The sequence below is a fragment of the Felis catus genome, chromosome B1 (assembly GCF_018350175.1).
Source record: "Felis catus isolate Fca126 chromosome B1, F.catus_Fca126_mat1.0, whole genome shotgun sequence".
NCBI lineage: Eukaryota > Metazoa > Chordata > Mammalia > Carnivora > Felidae > Felis > Felis catus.
The window spans coordinates 201,573,285-201,588,372 of record NC_058371.1 but is presented as its reverse complement, the minus strand read 5'-3'; the positions used below and the strand labels follow the sequence as shown (position 1 = coordinate 201,588,372).

Below are 15,088 nucleotides of genomic sequence, written 5' to 3'. Positions count from 1 at the left end.
CCATCCATCCCTCCACCCATCCATCCATTATCCATCCGTCCACCCATCCATCCATCATCCTGTCTGTCCATCCGTCCATCCATCATCCATCCACCCATCTGTCCATCACCCACCTGTCCATTCACCCATCCATCATCCCTCCATCCTCACATTTCTCTTCTTCACCAATTCCACTCACTCTTCCATTCCTGCACTTATTCGACAGCATTTCTGACCACCTGCTGTCTGTCGAGCCTTGTGCAGAGCTGAGGGAGGTCCGAGATGAACGAACCATGGCCCCTGCTCCCAGAGAGCTCTCAATCCAGCAGGGGAAGAAGCATGCCCTGCAACCGTAGGCTGAGCCAGGATATCTAGAAGCCCGAGGAATTGTAAGGGCAGACAGGGGACGGCTGATGGACCCGGGAAGGAAGGCCATCAGGAGGAGACTCCTGAAGGCAGTGACCTCCGAGCTGTGCCCGGAGAGACAAATGTGCTCTGCCCAAGGGAGGAGGAAAGGCCGTGCCAGGTGGAGGGGACGCCCGGTCGGCAGCGTGGAGGCGGGAAGGGGCACGACGAGGGAGGGGCAGAGGGGCAGGTGCCGAACCCCGTGTCCTCCCCCGTCTGGCAAACGAACGGTGCTGAGAAATGGCCACGGGATGAGTGAAACGAGCCAGCTAGACAGATGAGCGGGATGACGGGGGTATTATTTCCGCTGCATTCCAGATGCCAACAGGCGCGCTGGGACGCACGCATCGCACACGGAGCCGCGGTGAATGTGGCCGTGTCAGCACTACTCAGCAGGCGAACCCCGGTCTGTCATTTTGGCTGCGCACGTGTCTGTCTTTCAAGGGACGCTGTCTGCTTTATGCTCCGTCTACCAGAGCTTTCAGGCTGCCAGTCACCCAACAGACACCGGGGACAAATACAGGGACATTCACAGAACGTGTCCCCAGGCTGTCAGCGCAGAAGGGCCTGCAGAATCCCGGAGGCGGTGCCCTCATTTCACAGGTGGGGAAACTGAGGTCCAGGGATGTGACTAAGAGAGAGGCAGGGAGGTGGGGAGGGAGGGAGGCTGCCTTGGGCCACCCTCCTCGGGCGTGGCCGGTTGGTTCCCGGTGACACACCTCCAGATCCTCACTGCTTTCTTGGGCAGCCAGGAAGCTCATTCTGGGTTTTTGAGGCCTTTGAGCCACAGATACATTTAAAATTGTGCCTTTTGTATTTTGGTCAAGAATTTGGGGGTTCGGCCAATCAGGACAGTGCTTTTGAGGGGCTGGGAGGCAGGAGCGCCCTGGGGGCTTCCCCTCCGGTAAGGAGCCTGGGTTGGCTTCCTGAGTGACACCCAGCAACCTGGAGCTTCCTGGGAGGAGGAGGTGGGGAGTGACCTCTCAGCGCTGGTGCAGCGGTTAAGAGCTCGGGGCCTGGGTGGAGGAAAGGCCTGTCCAGGACAACCGCCAGCATGAAGAACATTCCCTCGTTTTCCCTTCCTTCCTATCAGTGGTACCCAGGGCTCCCACCCCCACGGGAGCCGGCGGGAGCAGGCAGGGCTGTCCAGCGCTGGGTGCCGGAGGGCACATAACCCTGCACATTACAAGGAAAATATGATGCCGGCCACTACCTGGCAATACACGTTCGAAACACATGCTTTCCATTTTGAAAGATCTCAAATAATCCTTATTTTAGGCCTTGTTCTATCAGTGCACTTGTACACATCCCCGAAGGAGGCTCTGGTTTACGGGTGTAGACAGGCATGTGCCCAGTCTATGCTTTGATTTTTTTCCTCATGTTAGTTGCATGGGTCTCTCTCCCCGACTAAACTAGAACCTTCTTCAGGGATCAATACATGTCAGCCATGACACAAATCATTCTCCCATCCATCATCCATCCATCCATCCATCCATCCTTCCATTTATCCATCCATCCATCTATCCATCCATCCATTTATCCATCCACCCATCCATCCATCCATCCACCCATTTATCCATCCATCCAACCATCCATCCATCCATCCATCCATCCATCCATCCATCCATCCATTTATCCATCCATCCATCCATCCATCCATCCATCCATTTATCCATCCATCCATCCATCCATCCTTCCATCCACGCATGCATCCATCCATCCTTCTGTTGATCCACTCACCATTCTGTGATCAGTCCTATCTGGCCATCTAACTGTCCACTCCTTCCTCCATCCACCTATTCATTCACCCATCCTCCATGGTTCACCCGTCCCATCCTTCAGTTGGCCATCCATCCATCCATCCATCCATCCATTTTCCCACACAGCAGCACGTATCTCGTGCCCACTGTGGGCCACGCGTTCACCCCCTGGGCTGTTCCATGATTGCTGAGCTTCCTGGAGACCCTGCCCCCTGCCCCCAACAGTCACACCAAGGACCCAGGCCCATGGCCATCCAGGTCTACCCGTGAGAGCATCCCTCAGGCAGTGATGGCTCCTCCTACCTGCGCCCATGATGAGGCCCGGGGCAGTGTCTTTGGTGTGCACGGTGCCCGACACGTAGGGGTTGTCTGCCCATCGCAGGTGCAGGTGGAGGTGGCAGTCCGGCTGCAAGGGAGGGAAGGGAGCCAGAGTCAGCACTTGGGTGGGAGAAGTGTTCCGAGGAAAGGTAGGATTGAGGATTATCAGGTGGGAAGGCAGCGCCAGGAGCACCTCAGAGGAGGGGATGGAGGGCAGGAAGGAGGCTCTGAGGCCGATCGGGGGTGGAGACCAGCAGGTCCTGGTTGACCCAGCTTGTGGATGAAGCCAGTCAGGCTTCTCCAGGGGAGGGTTCTCCCAGCACGAGAGCACTCCCAACACGCAGTGGGCATTCCCACGTGTGGTGCCAGGTCATGGAATGTGACTCCTGGAGCCTGCTCAGCCCATGGCCACATCCATCCATCCATCCATCCTCCATCCATCTATCCATCCATCCATCCATCTGCCCATCCACCATCTATCCGTCCATCCATCCATCCATCCATCCATCCTCCATCCATCTATCCATCTGTCCACCCATCCATCTACCCATCCATCCATCCATCCATCCATCCCCATCCACATCCATCCATCCATCTATCCAAACACCCATCCACCATCCATCCATTCATCCATCCATCCATCATCTGTCCATCTGTCCATCACCCACCATCCATCCATTCCCACTCACATCCATCCATCCACCCATCCATCCATTCATCTGTCCATCCACCACCATCCATCCATCCATCTATCCATCCAAACATCCATCCATCTATCCATCCATCCATCCATCCATCCATCCATCCAGAGCCACAGTAGCCCAGGCACCAGATAATGGCTGTAACACACCCTCAGCCCTGTGTCTTCTGTGAAGAGCCCACTGGCAAGCATCAGTGGGCACCCTGAGGGCGGCCCTGGGGGGTTCCCTGGCTGGAGGGGCAGGAAAACCCGTTGTAATAATAATTTCAGTGGCAACTCCCATTGGCTGACAGCTGCCTCTGTTGCCAGCACCGAGCTCAGCACCACATGAGGTGTGGGTCACTGACACTCTCCACATCCCCCACTCCCATCCCCATTTCACCAGTGGGGAAACTGAGGCAGAGAGCATTTAAGCAACACACCCAAGGGCAGTGGTGGAGCTGGGGCGACAACCCAGGCTGCTTGGATCCAGTGTCCACACTCTGAGCCTGCATTGTCTCCCCAGGGTCACTGAGCCAGGAGCCTCCCAGAAGCAGGAGCAGGAACAGACCCTTACCCTCTCCTGTCTCCTGGCCGCCTGCACCCCAGCTCACCCCTGGGCGGGACTGGGGGTCTGGGGAGAACAGACGAGCTGAGAAGGATGTGCTCCGTGGACTGTGGCCTCCCTGAGTCTCCCCAGGCCACAGAGGCTCAAGGCCGCACTCTTGCCCACAGCCCTCTGGCAGCCCCATGACAGAATACAGAGCCACAGGACAAGGTCCCAGGTCTCTGCATAGCACCCTCCAGGGCGCCAGAGGCTGCAACGGGCAGTGACTTAGGCATGCACCAGGGGTTGCCTGCACAGAGGCCTCCGACATCAGTTTCCTCTCTCATCCCTCTCGAAGGCTGAGAGGTGACAGGGTCTGGGGTCTAGCCAGCTGAGCCGACCTTGACACACAGGAGATGCAGGAGGAGGGCCACCAGAGCTCCCGTCACACATCAGACCTCAAATGGGTTCTTGGGTTAAAGACTCGGGCGGCAACCTTCCTGGAGTCCCCAGTTTGGGCATTCCACAGGCCTGGAATATGTGGGACCACAGGAGGGGCTGGGTTTTGAGTCCTCGTACCCCCTGAAAGCTGTGTGACTCTGGAAAAAGTGCTCAGTGTCTCTGAGTCTCCCTTTCTCTACTTCACAGGATTACTGGATTAACACAGCACAGCTTTTGGAGAGAACGTTGGGGTCCAGCTCTCCCCCTGGACAAGGTTTTGCTTAATTGCTTACTTATAAGAAAAGTAATCGTTTCTTTGGCCTTCTTTATTTCCTAGAAAAATCTCCAGTTTAGAAATACCGCGGAACTGAGCACTCAGGGATCCAAATTCTAATTCATACACTGCTAATTGGGACTACATCACCCCACCTGCTGACCTCTGTCTGAGATGCTTCGTCTCATCCTTGTATGTTTTGGGGCACTTTCTTCTGGCCACGGACTGAGCACATTTTAGATTATCCTAAGTTAAAAGTGAAACGCCGACCCGGGTCAGGCGGCACCAGGTGGCAGCCCCAGGGCCCGGTCCAGTTGGGACCAGGCTCCCTCTTTGCTGGGCCCTTAAAGATGTGTGAGCTGTGCCACAGGCAGCGTGATCATTCGTGTGAGATGCCCAGGCCAGGGGGGTCTATGGAGACAGGAAGCAGACAGCGGCGGCCAGGGGCTGGGCTTGGGCTGGGGGGGGAGGGGTGGGGACCGGGTCCTCTCTGGGGCGACATTGCTCTAGAACGGGCTGTGGTGACGGCCGCACGTCTCTGTGAGTACACAGAAAACCCCTGACCCGTGTACTTTAAGTGGGTGAACCGTATGGTGTGTGAGTCAATTGTCCCCAAAGCTGTAAAAAAGAACAAAGAGAAAGGTGACGAGTTGAGCGCGGGCCCCTCCCCTCTGCAGAAGTCCACTTCGGTAGCGGATCTGGTGCTGGCGTCCCTCCCGACGGAGACCCGGGGGCCCGCGCTGAAGGTGAGCGTGAGTCAGAGTCAGTGGAGGAGAGCCCGGTGCCGTCCAGGAGCGCGGGGGATGGGTCGAACGGACGAACCACCCCCCTCACACCAGTGTGCTAAGACTTTCCCAGTTCGGGTTTCCCCCTGACTCCTTGTGCCTGAAGAGCAGACTGGTGAGGGGGTATGGTGAGACCACTCAGTTCTCTCCCCCTCCCCATCTGGTGACCAGACACACGGGGCAGGGAGATTCCTGCGACGTCTGCAGGCAGGGCGGCTCCCAGGGGGAGAAGAGAGTTCTAAGTCAGAAGAAAAAGGTGTTTCCAACGTCACTCATCATCAGGGAAGGACGGATCAAAACCACACTGAGATACCACCTCGCACCTGTCAGAACAGCTAACATGAACAACTCAGGCAACAACAGATGTTGGCGAGGATGCGGAGAGAGAGGATCTCTTTTGCACTGCTGGTGGGAGTGCAAACTGGTACAGCCGCTCTGGAAAACAGTACGGAAGCTCCTCAAAAAAACTAAAAATAGAACTATCCTACGACCCAGCAATTGCACTACTAGGCATTTACCCACGGGATACAGGTGTGCTGTTTTGAAGGGACACGTGCACCCCCATGTTTAGAGCAGCACCATCAACAATAGCCAAAGTATGGAAAGAGCCCAAATGTCCATCGGTGGATGAATGGATAAAGAAGATGTAGTATATATATACAACAGAGTATTACTTGGCAATGAAAAAGGATGAAATCTTGCCATTTGCAACTATGTGGATGGAACTGGAGGGTATTATGCTCAGTGAAATTAGTCAGAGAAAGACAAATGTCATATGACCTCACTCATGTGAAGACTTTAAGAGACAAAAACAGATGAACATAAGGGAAGGGAAGCAAAAATAATCTAAAAACAGGGAGGGGGACAAAACAGAAGAGACCCATAAACATGGAGAACAAACTGAGGGTTACGGGAGGGGTTGGGGGAGGGGGAGGGGCTAAATGTGCGAGGGGCACCGAAGAGGGCACTTGTGGGGATGGGCACTGGGTGTTATACATAGGAGATGAATCGTTGGGTTCTGCTCCTGAAATCATTATTGCACTATATGCTAACTGGGATGTAACGTAAAAAGAAATAATACTAATAATAATAAAATTAAATTAAAAAAAAGAAGAAGAAAAAGGAGCCTCACCAGGGACGTGGCAGAGAAGGGGAAGTAGCCCGAGGTTCCCTGGTGGGCCAGGAGGGCCTCCCCGGGCTGCCACCAGGCCTGCCCACGTCCCCCGAGGCACTGTGCACACAATATCACCGTGTGCAGGGAGCAGAGCATGGCAGAGGCACCGTCTCGGAGAAGCCGGCTGCCTCTCCCTCCCGCCCGCCAGCGGACTATCCTGGAGGCTGGGTACTTGTCTGGGCCTAAAGGGGGACACTCCTCGGGGTTCCGTGCGGTCAGCTGTGGCCCATAGGATGCTGGCAGGTGCAGGCAGAGCTGGGGTCCCCTTCGGAGCCCCGGAGGGCCTGCTGACGAATGTCTTTCAGCTGGTCCTGGAGCTGCTGTGTGTCTGCTCGTGTCCGACAGCTCGAGACAAGGCCTTACGACAGCCCTCCAGCCGCGTCTGGACTGAGGTGATGGAGGGCTGGGTGGGCAGGGCGAGGCAGAACCGTAGGGGGCTGACCCCGGGGTGCTCAGACACCCTGAGGTCAGAGGCGGGCCGGGGCGGGAGACTCCAAGGGGAGGCTGGTGTCACAGGAGTCCCGTTCTGCTGAATGTCCCATCCTGGGGGAGGTGGGCCCGGGGGCCCGCGGGGGCTTGGGTGGGTGTGAGGCGGGCCATGCAGGGAGGCCCATGGGGACCCCCGTCTCCCCATTCTCAGCGCCTTTCGTGACTCAGCCCCTTTCGTGACTCAGCCCCAGGTCTGAGAAGGGCTGCAAACCTACTAGGCTTTCATTCTGAATTAAGGTGTGAACAGATTCAAAACTCCTCCAAATAGGCGTTCTCTGGAAACAGATCTCATCGTGCCATCCCTCTGCGTAAGGCGTCCCCGTCCCGGCAGGGAAACCGTCCCCGCGGAGCCCTGGGATGGCCCCGGGGGGGGAGGGGGGAAGGGCTAGTGACCCAGAGTTAGGACAAATCAGACATGTGTCAGGGTCCGTACGATGACTCTTTCACGGCATCTACGCTAAGATTGTCAGGGAAAATGCCCGGTTACTGCTATTTCTGGGTGATACGGTTACGGCTGTTCCTCGTCCCTCTGTTCACACATCTCACGAAGGTGATCTCCTGGCCGCTCTGCGCAGCCGCAGACGAGACTGTATTCTTGGCAAAAACTTGCTTTGACGGATTAATATGGCTTAACTGTGCTGATGATGACAACACAGAAATGAGCCCTTCACGGCAATCCTGTCTCAGAAGAGTTTGCACAAGCGGCAGGGACTGCATCTTCCACACGGGTCCCAGGGGCTATTCTGCTCCCGTGTCAGCGGGGAGGGCGTCGTTGGGGGCTGAGCGCAGGAGGTGAAGGGCAGCCCAGGCCTGGGCTCACGAGACGTCCCCGCCAGGCTGAGACTGCTGCCCCGGGGGACCTCGGGAGTCAGCGTCCCCAGGTAGAGGAAGGAACCGATTCTGCCTGGGCTGTGTCCACACCGTGGCCGGTGGGGCGGGGGCCTACCATATTCAGAGGCCCTGCAGAGATCTGGACAGGATGCGTTTGGGGTGTTGATGTCTTCTAAACAGAACAGGGGCGCCAGGGTGGCTCAGTCGGTTTGAGCGTCTGACTCTTGATTTCAGCTCAGGTCATGATCCCAGGGTCATGGGACAGAGCCCCGCAGTGCTGGGGGCTCTGTGCCGAATACGGAGCCTTCTTAAGATTCCTTCTCTCTTTCTCTGTCTTTCTCTCTCTCTCTGTGCCTCTGCTCCTCTCCCCTGCTTATGCTCTCTCTCTCTCTTTAAAAAAGAATAATCATCAAATACCCAGAAATGCATCTTACACATAGTAGGTACCCGTCTATCTTTGTTGAAAGAATATCCTTGTAAGATAGACACTGTCATTCTGTGCAGAGAGAACAGAGCTACAGAAGGGCTCGGGCACCCCCGGAGCGCAGTCCCTACCTGCAAAGGACCTACAGTCAGGGCCAGGGGAAGACAGAGGAGCAAGTATGCCCAGTGGAGGCTTCTCAGTGGAGGGAGTATCCGGGCAGGGTTTTCAAGTGTCAGTAGGGTTTGCTGGACGAAGAAAAGGAAGAAGGCATTCCAGGCTACAGGACGGCGTGGGAAGGGGGGCAGTCCGAAAAGAATGGGATGTGCTCTGCCTCTCCAGCCTGCTCCCCACCAGAGACCGTGCATTGTTCTCTCTCGTCCTCCCCACGAGGCCCAGGCACCGATTTTTATCATCTTGTTTCCTTTTTCAACAGAGGCACCGACTGACAGAGGCACCTGGCCGGAGGCTGCAGCCCTGTGCTGCTCTAACTCCAGACCGCCCCCCACTCCCCCGCTGGGGAAGGCCCGGGTGCGGGTGGCGGTGGTGAGCTCCCCAGGGAGCGAGGAGAGGCAAGTCTGCCGGGTGCTCAGCAGCCCGTCTCTCAGGCCAGGCCCCCGTAGCACACCATCTGTCCAGCCTCACAGACACGGGCCTGCGTGCTGCCCGCATCTCCCGGTGGCCAAGCGGGACAGCCTCCGCTGGCATTCACGGGACGGGCACCCCTGGGACAGCAGGACCGGGCTGGAGCTCACGACATCTGGGCGGTGGCCCCGGCCCACCCCCACCGGGGGTGCGCTCCCCGGTCCTACGTGCCGGCCTGTCTACTCAGGAGGTGTCTGCTCACTTTCCTGCACCTTGGCCACGGCCATGAGAGTGTGCCGGGGCCGGTCCCGGGAGGAGGAGGCCAGATACAGGGAGCAGACCACCCCTGAAATCAACCAACCCCCACATTTGTGAGGGCGCCCTGCCAAGGTGCACAGAGCGCGTGGCTGAGCCCAGCCGGAGCTGAAGAATGCAGGATTGTCGCTGGCCGCTTGTTACACAGCTGTGTGGCACTAAGTGCTGACTGATGCATCTTCCCTCTCCGACCTCCAGCTAAGCCTCCAGTAAAGCAAGGGGCTCCCCTGGCCCCTCTCCGCGATGCCCAGAGAAGCCCGTGATTCCCGTCTCTTGAACGGGTCCCTCCCCGGGACGCCCAGGGCCCCTTCAGGGACGACTTGTGCCCACCCTGAGGAGGGTGTGGGACGGGAGAGGGACTCACAGGCTCACAGTTGGTTGGTTTTCCGTTCATGTCCGTGCTGGGTGGCCTCAAGCGGTCCCAGTCGCGGCCCTTGTTGTAGGTTATAAGTGTCACCACCTTCCCATTGGTTTTTTGGTTTGCCAGGAAGACTCCTTTCACCCCTCGGACCTGGGACAGCAAAACGAGAAAAGTCATGAACACCTGCCCGGAGCCCTCTGACAACAGAGCGTCCACCGTGAGCCAGCCTCTCGCCGAGAGCTCTGCCCGCGGGGCCTCACTTCTCACCCAGAGCTGAGGCTGACCGGGCACGCTCCGGAGGTGAGGGGGGCCCAGGGGGCAAGGACCCAAGACCGTGGCCCGAGCTTCGACCGGAAGCCAGTTCTGTCCGACCCCAAAGCCTGGCTGCTCCCCAGCCCTGGACACCAGCCATCAGACAGTGAGCAGAGCTTGGGTCCTACCACGCCTGTGTGTCACTGTCACCCCATCTCCACCCCAGAGCTCCTCATTCGGAGCCCCTGCCTCTCTCCCACTGGACCCGCAGGGCCTGGGCCAATGCCCCTGCTCTGGGCATTCCCCCGGCCTCCCTCCGCTCAGCCCCACACGGAAATGCCAGGGAGTGAGGATGGGGGTCTGTGCTCAGCCCTCCCGCCCCGGCCAGGGGCTCCAGTTCCCCTTGTCCCTTTTCTCAGAGTCTCCAGAGAGCCCATGCACTGGCCCAGACACACCCAACAGTCGGCTACTGATTTGGCCCACAAGGAACGTCAAATATCAGTAATCGCCTACAGTCAGTCTCTTGGCCGCACAGAGACGGTCTCTCCCCAAAAGTTCCTTGCACACGGGGTCTCGGCCCACGGCTACAGAGACCCCCACACCCCAGCCCTGCGGGGTTTCTTGGAGCCTCCCGTGTGCCTGGGGCTGTTTCTGCCCATACGTGTGCGGGACATTGGTCTTTCTCAAGGCAAGCCTGAGAAAACGGAGCCTGGGGGAGGCCGAGGAATACATTTATGTTGCAGTCACGACACACAGTTAGTGCGCGTCTTGTCTGTGGCGGGAGCTCGGTGTGAACCCCCCACAATCCCCAGGGTCGGCGCTCCCCCATCCCAGCGCACAGGCCCACCAGGTGCCCCACGCGTGGGGAGAACACAGGAGGAACGACAGACGAGCGAGTGGCGGATGCACCTCCCGCCCCTGCTGTGAGAGCGACACAGGCTGAGGGGCTCGAAATAACTTCATCAGGTCTCCGTTGTGGAGGTCGGAAGTCCAACACGCGTCTCCCTGGGCTAACGTCAAGGTGGCGGTGTGGCCGGGCCGGCTCCTCCCGGAGGCTCCGGGTGAGAATCGAGAATCGTGTCCGGGCTTTTCCCGCTTCCGGACGTCCCTGCTCTCCGCCTCCAGAGCTGGCGGTGCGGCGTCCCTGCGGCCTGCGCCCACGATCACACGGGTCTCTCTGACCCTCCTCTTCCCTGCCCCCTCTTCGGGGACCCTTGTGATTTCAGCCCCACCAACCTTAACTGCCCCTGTGCCTTGCGCGTCCGCTGCTCGTGGCGGGACGGGTGTCCGGCCCTCGTTCCACAGACGAAGCTTCGGAGCCGGCCCTCCTGCAGCGGGGGCCCAGGGCGTGCGGACCACAGCCCCTTCTCCCGCACACGGTGCCGGCTCTCTGCCTCCCGGAGGCCCAGTGCTGCGTGCAGAGGCCTCCCCCAACACCCTGAGGGCAGATCGCACGCGGACCTGGCCAGCGCTGGCTTGCTTCATTCTGGAATCTCTTTGTCCTATCCTGCTGGTCTCCACGAGAATGCCCAGCAGTAAACAGCACAGAAACCTCACGTCCCCGAGACGGCAGATGGCAGGGCCGGGCCGGGCCCGCCCCAGGCTGGGTCCGAGCAGACCAGCACCGGCTCCCAAAGGCGACGTGTCCACACCTGCGCCCTCTTCCGGGAACGACTCACTCCCGGGGTGGCTGTAAGGACCCACCACAAACAGGGGGGCTTAACCTAACAGAAATCTGTTCCCCCACTGTCTGGAAGCCGGAAGCCCAAAACCGAGGTGTGGGAGGGGCTGCGCTCCCTCCAGAGCCTCCAGGGGAGGACCCTCCCTTGTCCCTTCCAGCTTCTGGTGGCTCCCGGTGCCCCGGGCTTGTGTCCACATCTCTTCAACCTCTCCCCTGTCTTCACGTTGCCGCCTTTCTGGGCCCGTATCTCCTCTTCTGTCCCCAAAGGACATTCGTCACCGGATCTGGGGCCCAGCTGGACAATCCAGTGTGGTCTCGTCTCAAGGGCCTTCACTCAATGACAGCCGCAAAGACGCCTTTTCTAGATGGGGTCTCGGTCACACGTTCCGGGGACTGACATGGCCGTATAGTTTTGGGGTCCCCATTCAGCCCGCTACAAATGGCTGCCCCCCCAACTATGGGCAGGGCTCTTCAGGGACAGGGACAAGACTGGGATCCCCTGAACCCCGTTCCTAGCCCAGCACAGAGACACCTTGGGACGGGACAGGCCGTGGAACGTGCCCCTGTCTGCGGCCCCCTGGCCCTGGTCGCCCTCCCCCTGCCACCGTCACTCGTGCTCTCTCCCCCAGCCGGCTGGGATGTGCAGCAGTTGTGAAGACACCTTGCAGAACCGGGTCCGGGGGGCGCCCAGCGGCCTCCCCGGAGGCTCTGCAGGGGAGGGGTCTGGGGGGGGGGCTCCTACAAGTAGCTTCTAGCGAATGGCAGTGGGCCTGGGGCTGTGTTCCTCTGAGTCCTCTAGCGGGGATGTGAACCCTGACGAATGATTACAGTCATTCTCGGGGAAAATGGTTCCGTGCTGCTTGCTAACAGCTCAGAGGTGAATGCTGAGCCTTGGGTCTCTCTGGGAGGCCAGTTCCCAGGCCGAGAAACCCCACTGCCTGCCCCAGGCTCCCGCTGGCTTGCTGGCTCGCAGCGGGGACGCCCTCAGCCCGGCAGGCCTGGCAGGCCCACCGTCCAGCAGTTACTGTAATTGGGGCACTTTCTCACGGGCGGGGGCTCCCCGAGGGCAAGGAAAGGAGGGAGAGCGAGAAGGTGAAAGACGGAGCAAGGGCGTGCTAGCTAGGAGTTTGGAGCCAAGCGTGGGGTGGACAGGCCCGGGCTGGTTCCGGATTCCTTGCTGATTCCCGGGTCTGTGCGGGCAGGTCGCTGACCTTCTCTGAGCTTCGGGCTCCTGACCTGGAAATGGGCTGAGTGGCCCCTGCCCAGCTCCGGTGTGGACTAGAGCAGAGGAGGGGACCGGCCGTGAGAGGCCGTCCAGGCGGGGAACAGCGTGACTGACGTCTGTGGCATCCAGGCACAGAATGAGATAGTGCAGGGTTGAGGCCCCCCCGCGTGGGAGCCAGGAGCCCCCGCTCAGAGCCTCCGATCGGCCTCGGTGTCAGGGGACAGCAAGTGCAGGGGGAGACAGCTGAGGAGAGACCCCAGGGAGTGCACAGGGGGAGAGGCAGGGAGGCGGGACGCTCGGGGGCTGAGATGGAGCAGGAGTCCCAGGCTCTGTCCCTCAGGCCAAACCCCGCCCTGCATGGGCGCATGCAGGGAATGGCTTTACAGCCGGCGGCCTGCGATTGCGTCCGTGATGAGAACCTCGAACGCTGTTCCCCAATCCGCAAAATATCCCTCCCCAAAGCATCCTTCTTCTCTGTTAGGAGACCTGTATTACAAAGAAGTCACACCCCATTTTTGGATTTTTAATTTCATCAGAAAGAGTAAGTCTGTCTCCTGCTCTAAACGCACCTACGTAGCATCTTCCTGGCCTGCGAAGCCTCAAATATCTGGTGCTTTACATTTTGCAGATAACCTGAGATAGAGCATTAGTGATGGGGTGGGAGTAGGAGGGAAAAAGAGGGGAGGGGAGATGAGGGGAGGGAGGGGAGGGGAGAGGGGAGAGGGAGGGGAGAGGAGAGGGGGAGGGGAAGGGGAGAGAAAGAGAGGGGAGGGGAGAGGAGGGGAGATGAGAGGAGGGGAGGGGAGGAGAGAAGAGAGGGGGAGGGGGGCGGAGTGGAGGGGAGGGGAGGAGAGAGGAGGGGAGGGGAGAGGAGAGGGGGAGGGGAGAGGAAGAGAGGGGAGGGGAGAAGAGAGAAGGGGAGAGGAAGAGAGGGGAGGGGAGAGGAGGGGAGGGGAGAGGAGGGGAGGGGAGGAGAGAAGAGAGGGGAGGGGAGGGGAGGGAAGGGGAGGGGAGGGAAGGGGAGAGAAGTGGAGAGGAGAGGGGGGAGAGAAGGGGAGGGGAGAGGAGGGGAGGGAAGTGGAGAGGAGAGGAGGGAGGGGAGTTGGAGGGGAAGGTAGGGGAGAGGAGGGAAGAGGAGTGGAGGAGACGGGAGGGGAGGGGAGGGGAGGAAAAAGAGGGGAGGGGAGGGAAGAGAAGGGGAGGGGAGGGGAGAGGAGGGGAGGGGAGGGGAGAGGAGGGGAGGGGAGTAGAGGAGGAGTGGAGGAGAGAGAAGGGGAGGGGAGGGGAGTAGAGGAGGAGTGGAGGAGAGAGAAGGGGAGGGGAGGGGAGGGGAGGGAAGAGGATGGGAGAGGAGGCGAGGCGAGGGGAGGGGAGGGGAGGGAAGGGGAGGGAACGAGGATGGGGTGACAACTAGCACCTGGCGTCCCCGGGTCCTGCCCTGGCGCCCACCTCGAGGATGTCGATGAGCACGCTGTCCTCGGCCTGCCGGGAGCTGCGCACGTCCTCCAGGACGAGCGAGTAGTGCACGCCGCGCGTGTCCGACTGGTACAGGTTGTAGGTGTCCGTCTGGTGCCACTCCTGCACGGCCACAAACACCTGGCTCTCGTCCGTGCTGATGATCTGCAGATCCTGGGGACGCGGCGGGGGAGAGCGCAGGTCAGCGGTGCAGAGGGGAGGTGGGTGTGGGGGAGTGAGCCTGAGGGACCGGGCAGGCCTGGGGTGCCGGACATGGCTCTCTGGGAGCCATGCCGACCTAGGCCTCCAACCTGCTGCTGCCCTCAGCTCTGTGACCTTGGTCCGCCCCCGGGTCTCCGTCTTCCCACCTGCAAAATGGGGGTGACGTTCCAGCCTTCCGGACTGGCTCGTGGGAGGGATGCCCACAGGGGGGCTATCTACCCGTCTCTCCCTGCCATGCACGCCGTGCACCCCCAGACGTCAGGAAGCACCCCGAGGGGTCACCTCTGCGAGGCAGGGGATTGGTCTCCCCTCCCCCAGGCCCATCCTGAGGGTCGGACCAGTCATCCGTTGGTTCCTTCACTCAGCACATGTTCATAAGGGCCATAAGGTGCTGGTCCAGGCACTCGGGCTCAGCGGGGAGCCGCGGGCGGGCTCTGCCCTCGGGAACACTCCCCCCGCGGTGGGAGGACTGGGTTAAGTCACTCCCCAGTCCTCTCGAGGCTCAGCTCCAGGTTTTACAATTCGGAAGCAAAACAAAACCCACTGACGTAAGAAGGAAGAGAAAGGGACCCAGGGCCACCCTTGGCTCCTCTTTTCTTTTCTCTCCCGGCCAGCGCCCAGTCCTGCGCGGGAGCCCCGTGAAAAGGGCCATTTCAAAACCATAACAAGCTTTTACTCCCCGGCGGGTGCCGTTCCTTCCCTTCTATCACTCTGACTTTCATCACCCTGCTGGCAGTGCGGCTGCCCGGCTCTGCCGACGGGCGGATGAGGCCGGGTGAGGCCAGCCAGCTCCTGCAGAGGCGAGGCCGACCCCTCCACCCCCGCCCAGTTTGGGGGTACACACTTCTCTACGCCTTCTCATCTGCTATCAGGGCCGGCCTAGACAGAG

General features: G+C 59.8%; 1 protein-coding gene across 2 annotated transcripts in view; it reads right to left on the bottom strand.

Annotated features, from left to right (window-relative positions):
* Positions 1–15,088, bottom strand: part of SORCS2 (sortilin related VPS10 domain containing receptor 2) — a 457,690-nt gene that overhangs the window by 42,100 nt on the left and 400,502 nt on the right. For both annotated transcript variants that reach the window (XM_023253426.2, XM_045056642.1), the window contains 3 exons: positions 13,972–14,151; positions 9,368–9,514; positions 2,448–2,550 (listed from right to left, as the gene is read on the bottom strand). In XM_023253426.2, the coding sequence (XP_023109194.2) occupies positions 2,448–2,550; positions 9,368–9,514; positions 13,972–14,151 (430 nt within the window). The remainder of the gene's footprint in view (positions 1–2,447; positions 2,551–9,367; positions 9,515–13,971; positions 14,152–15,088) is intronic.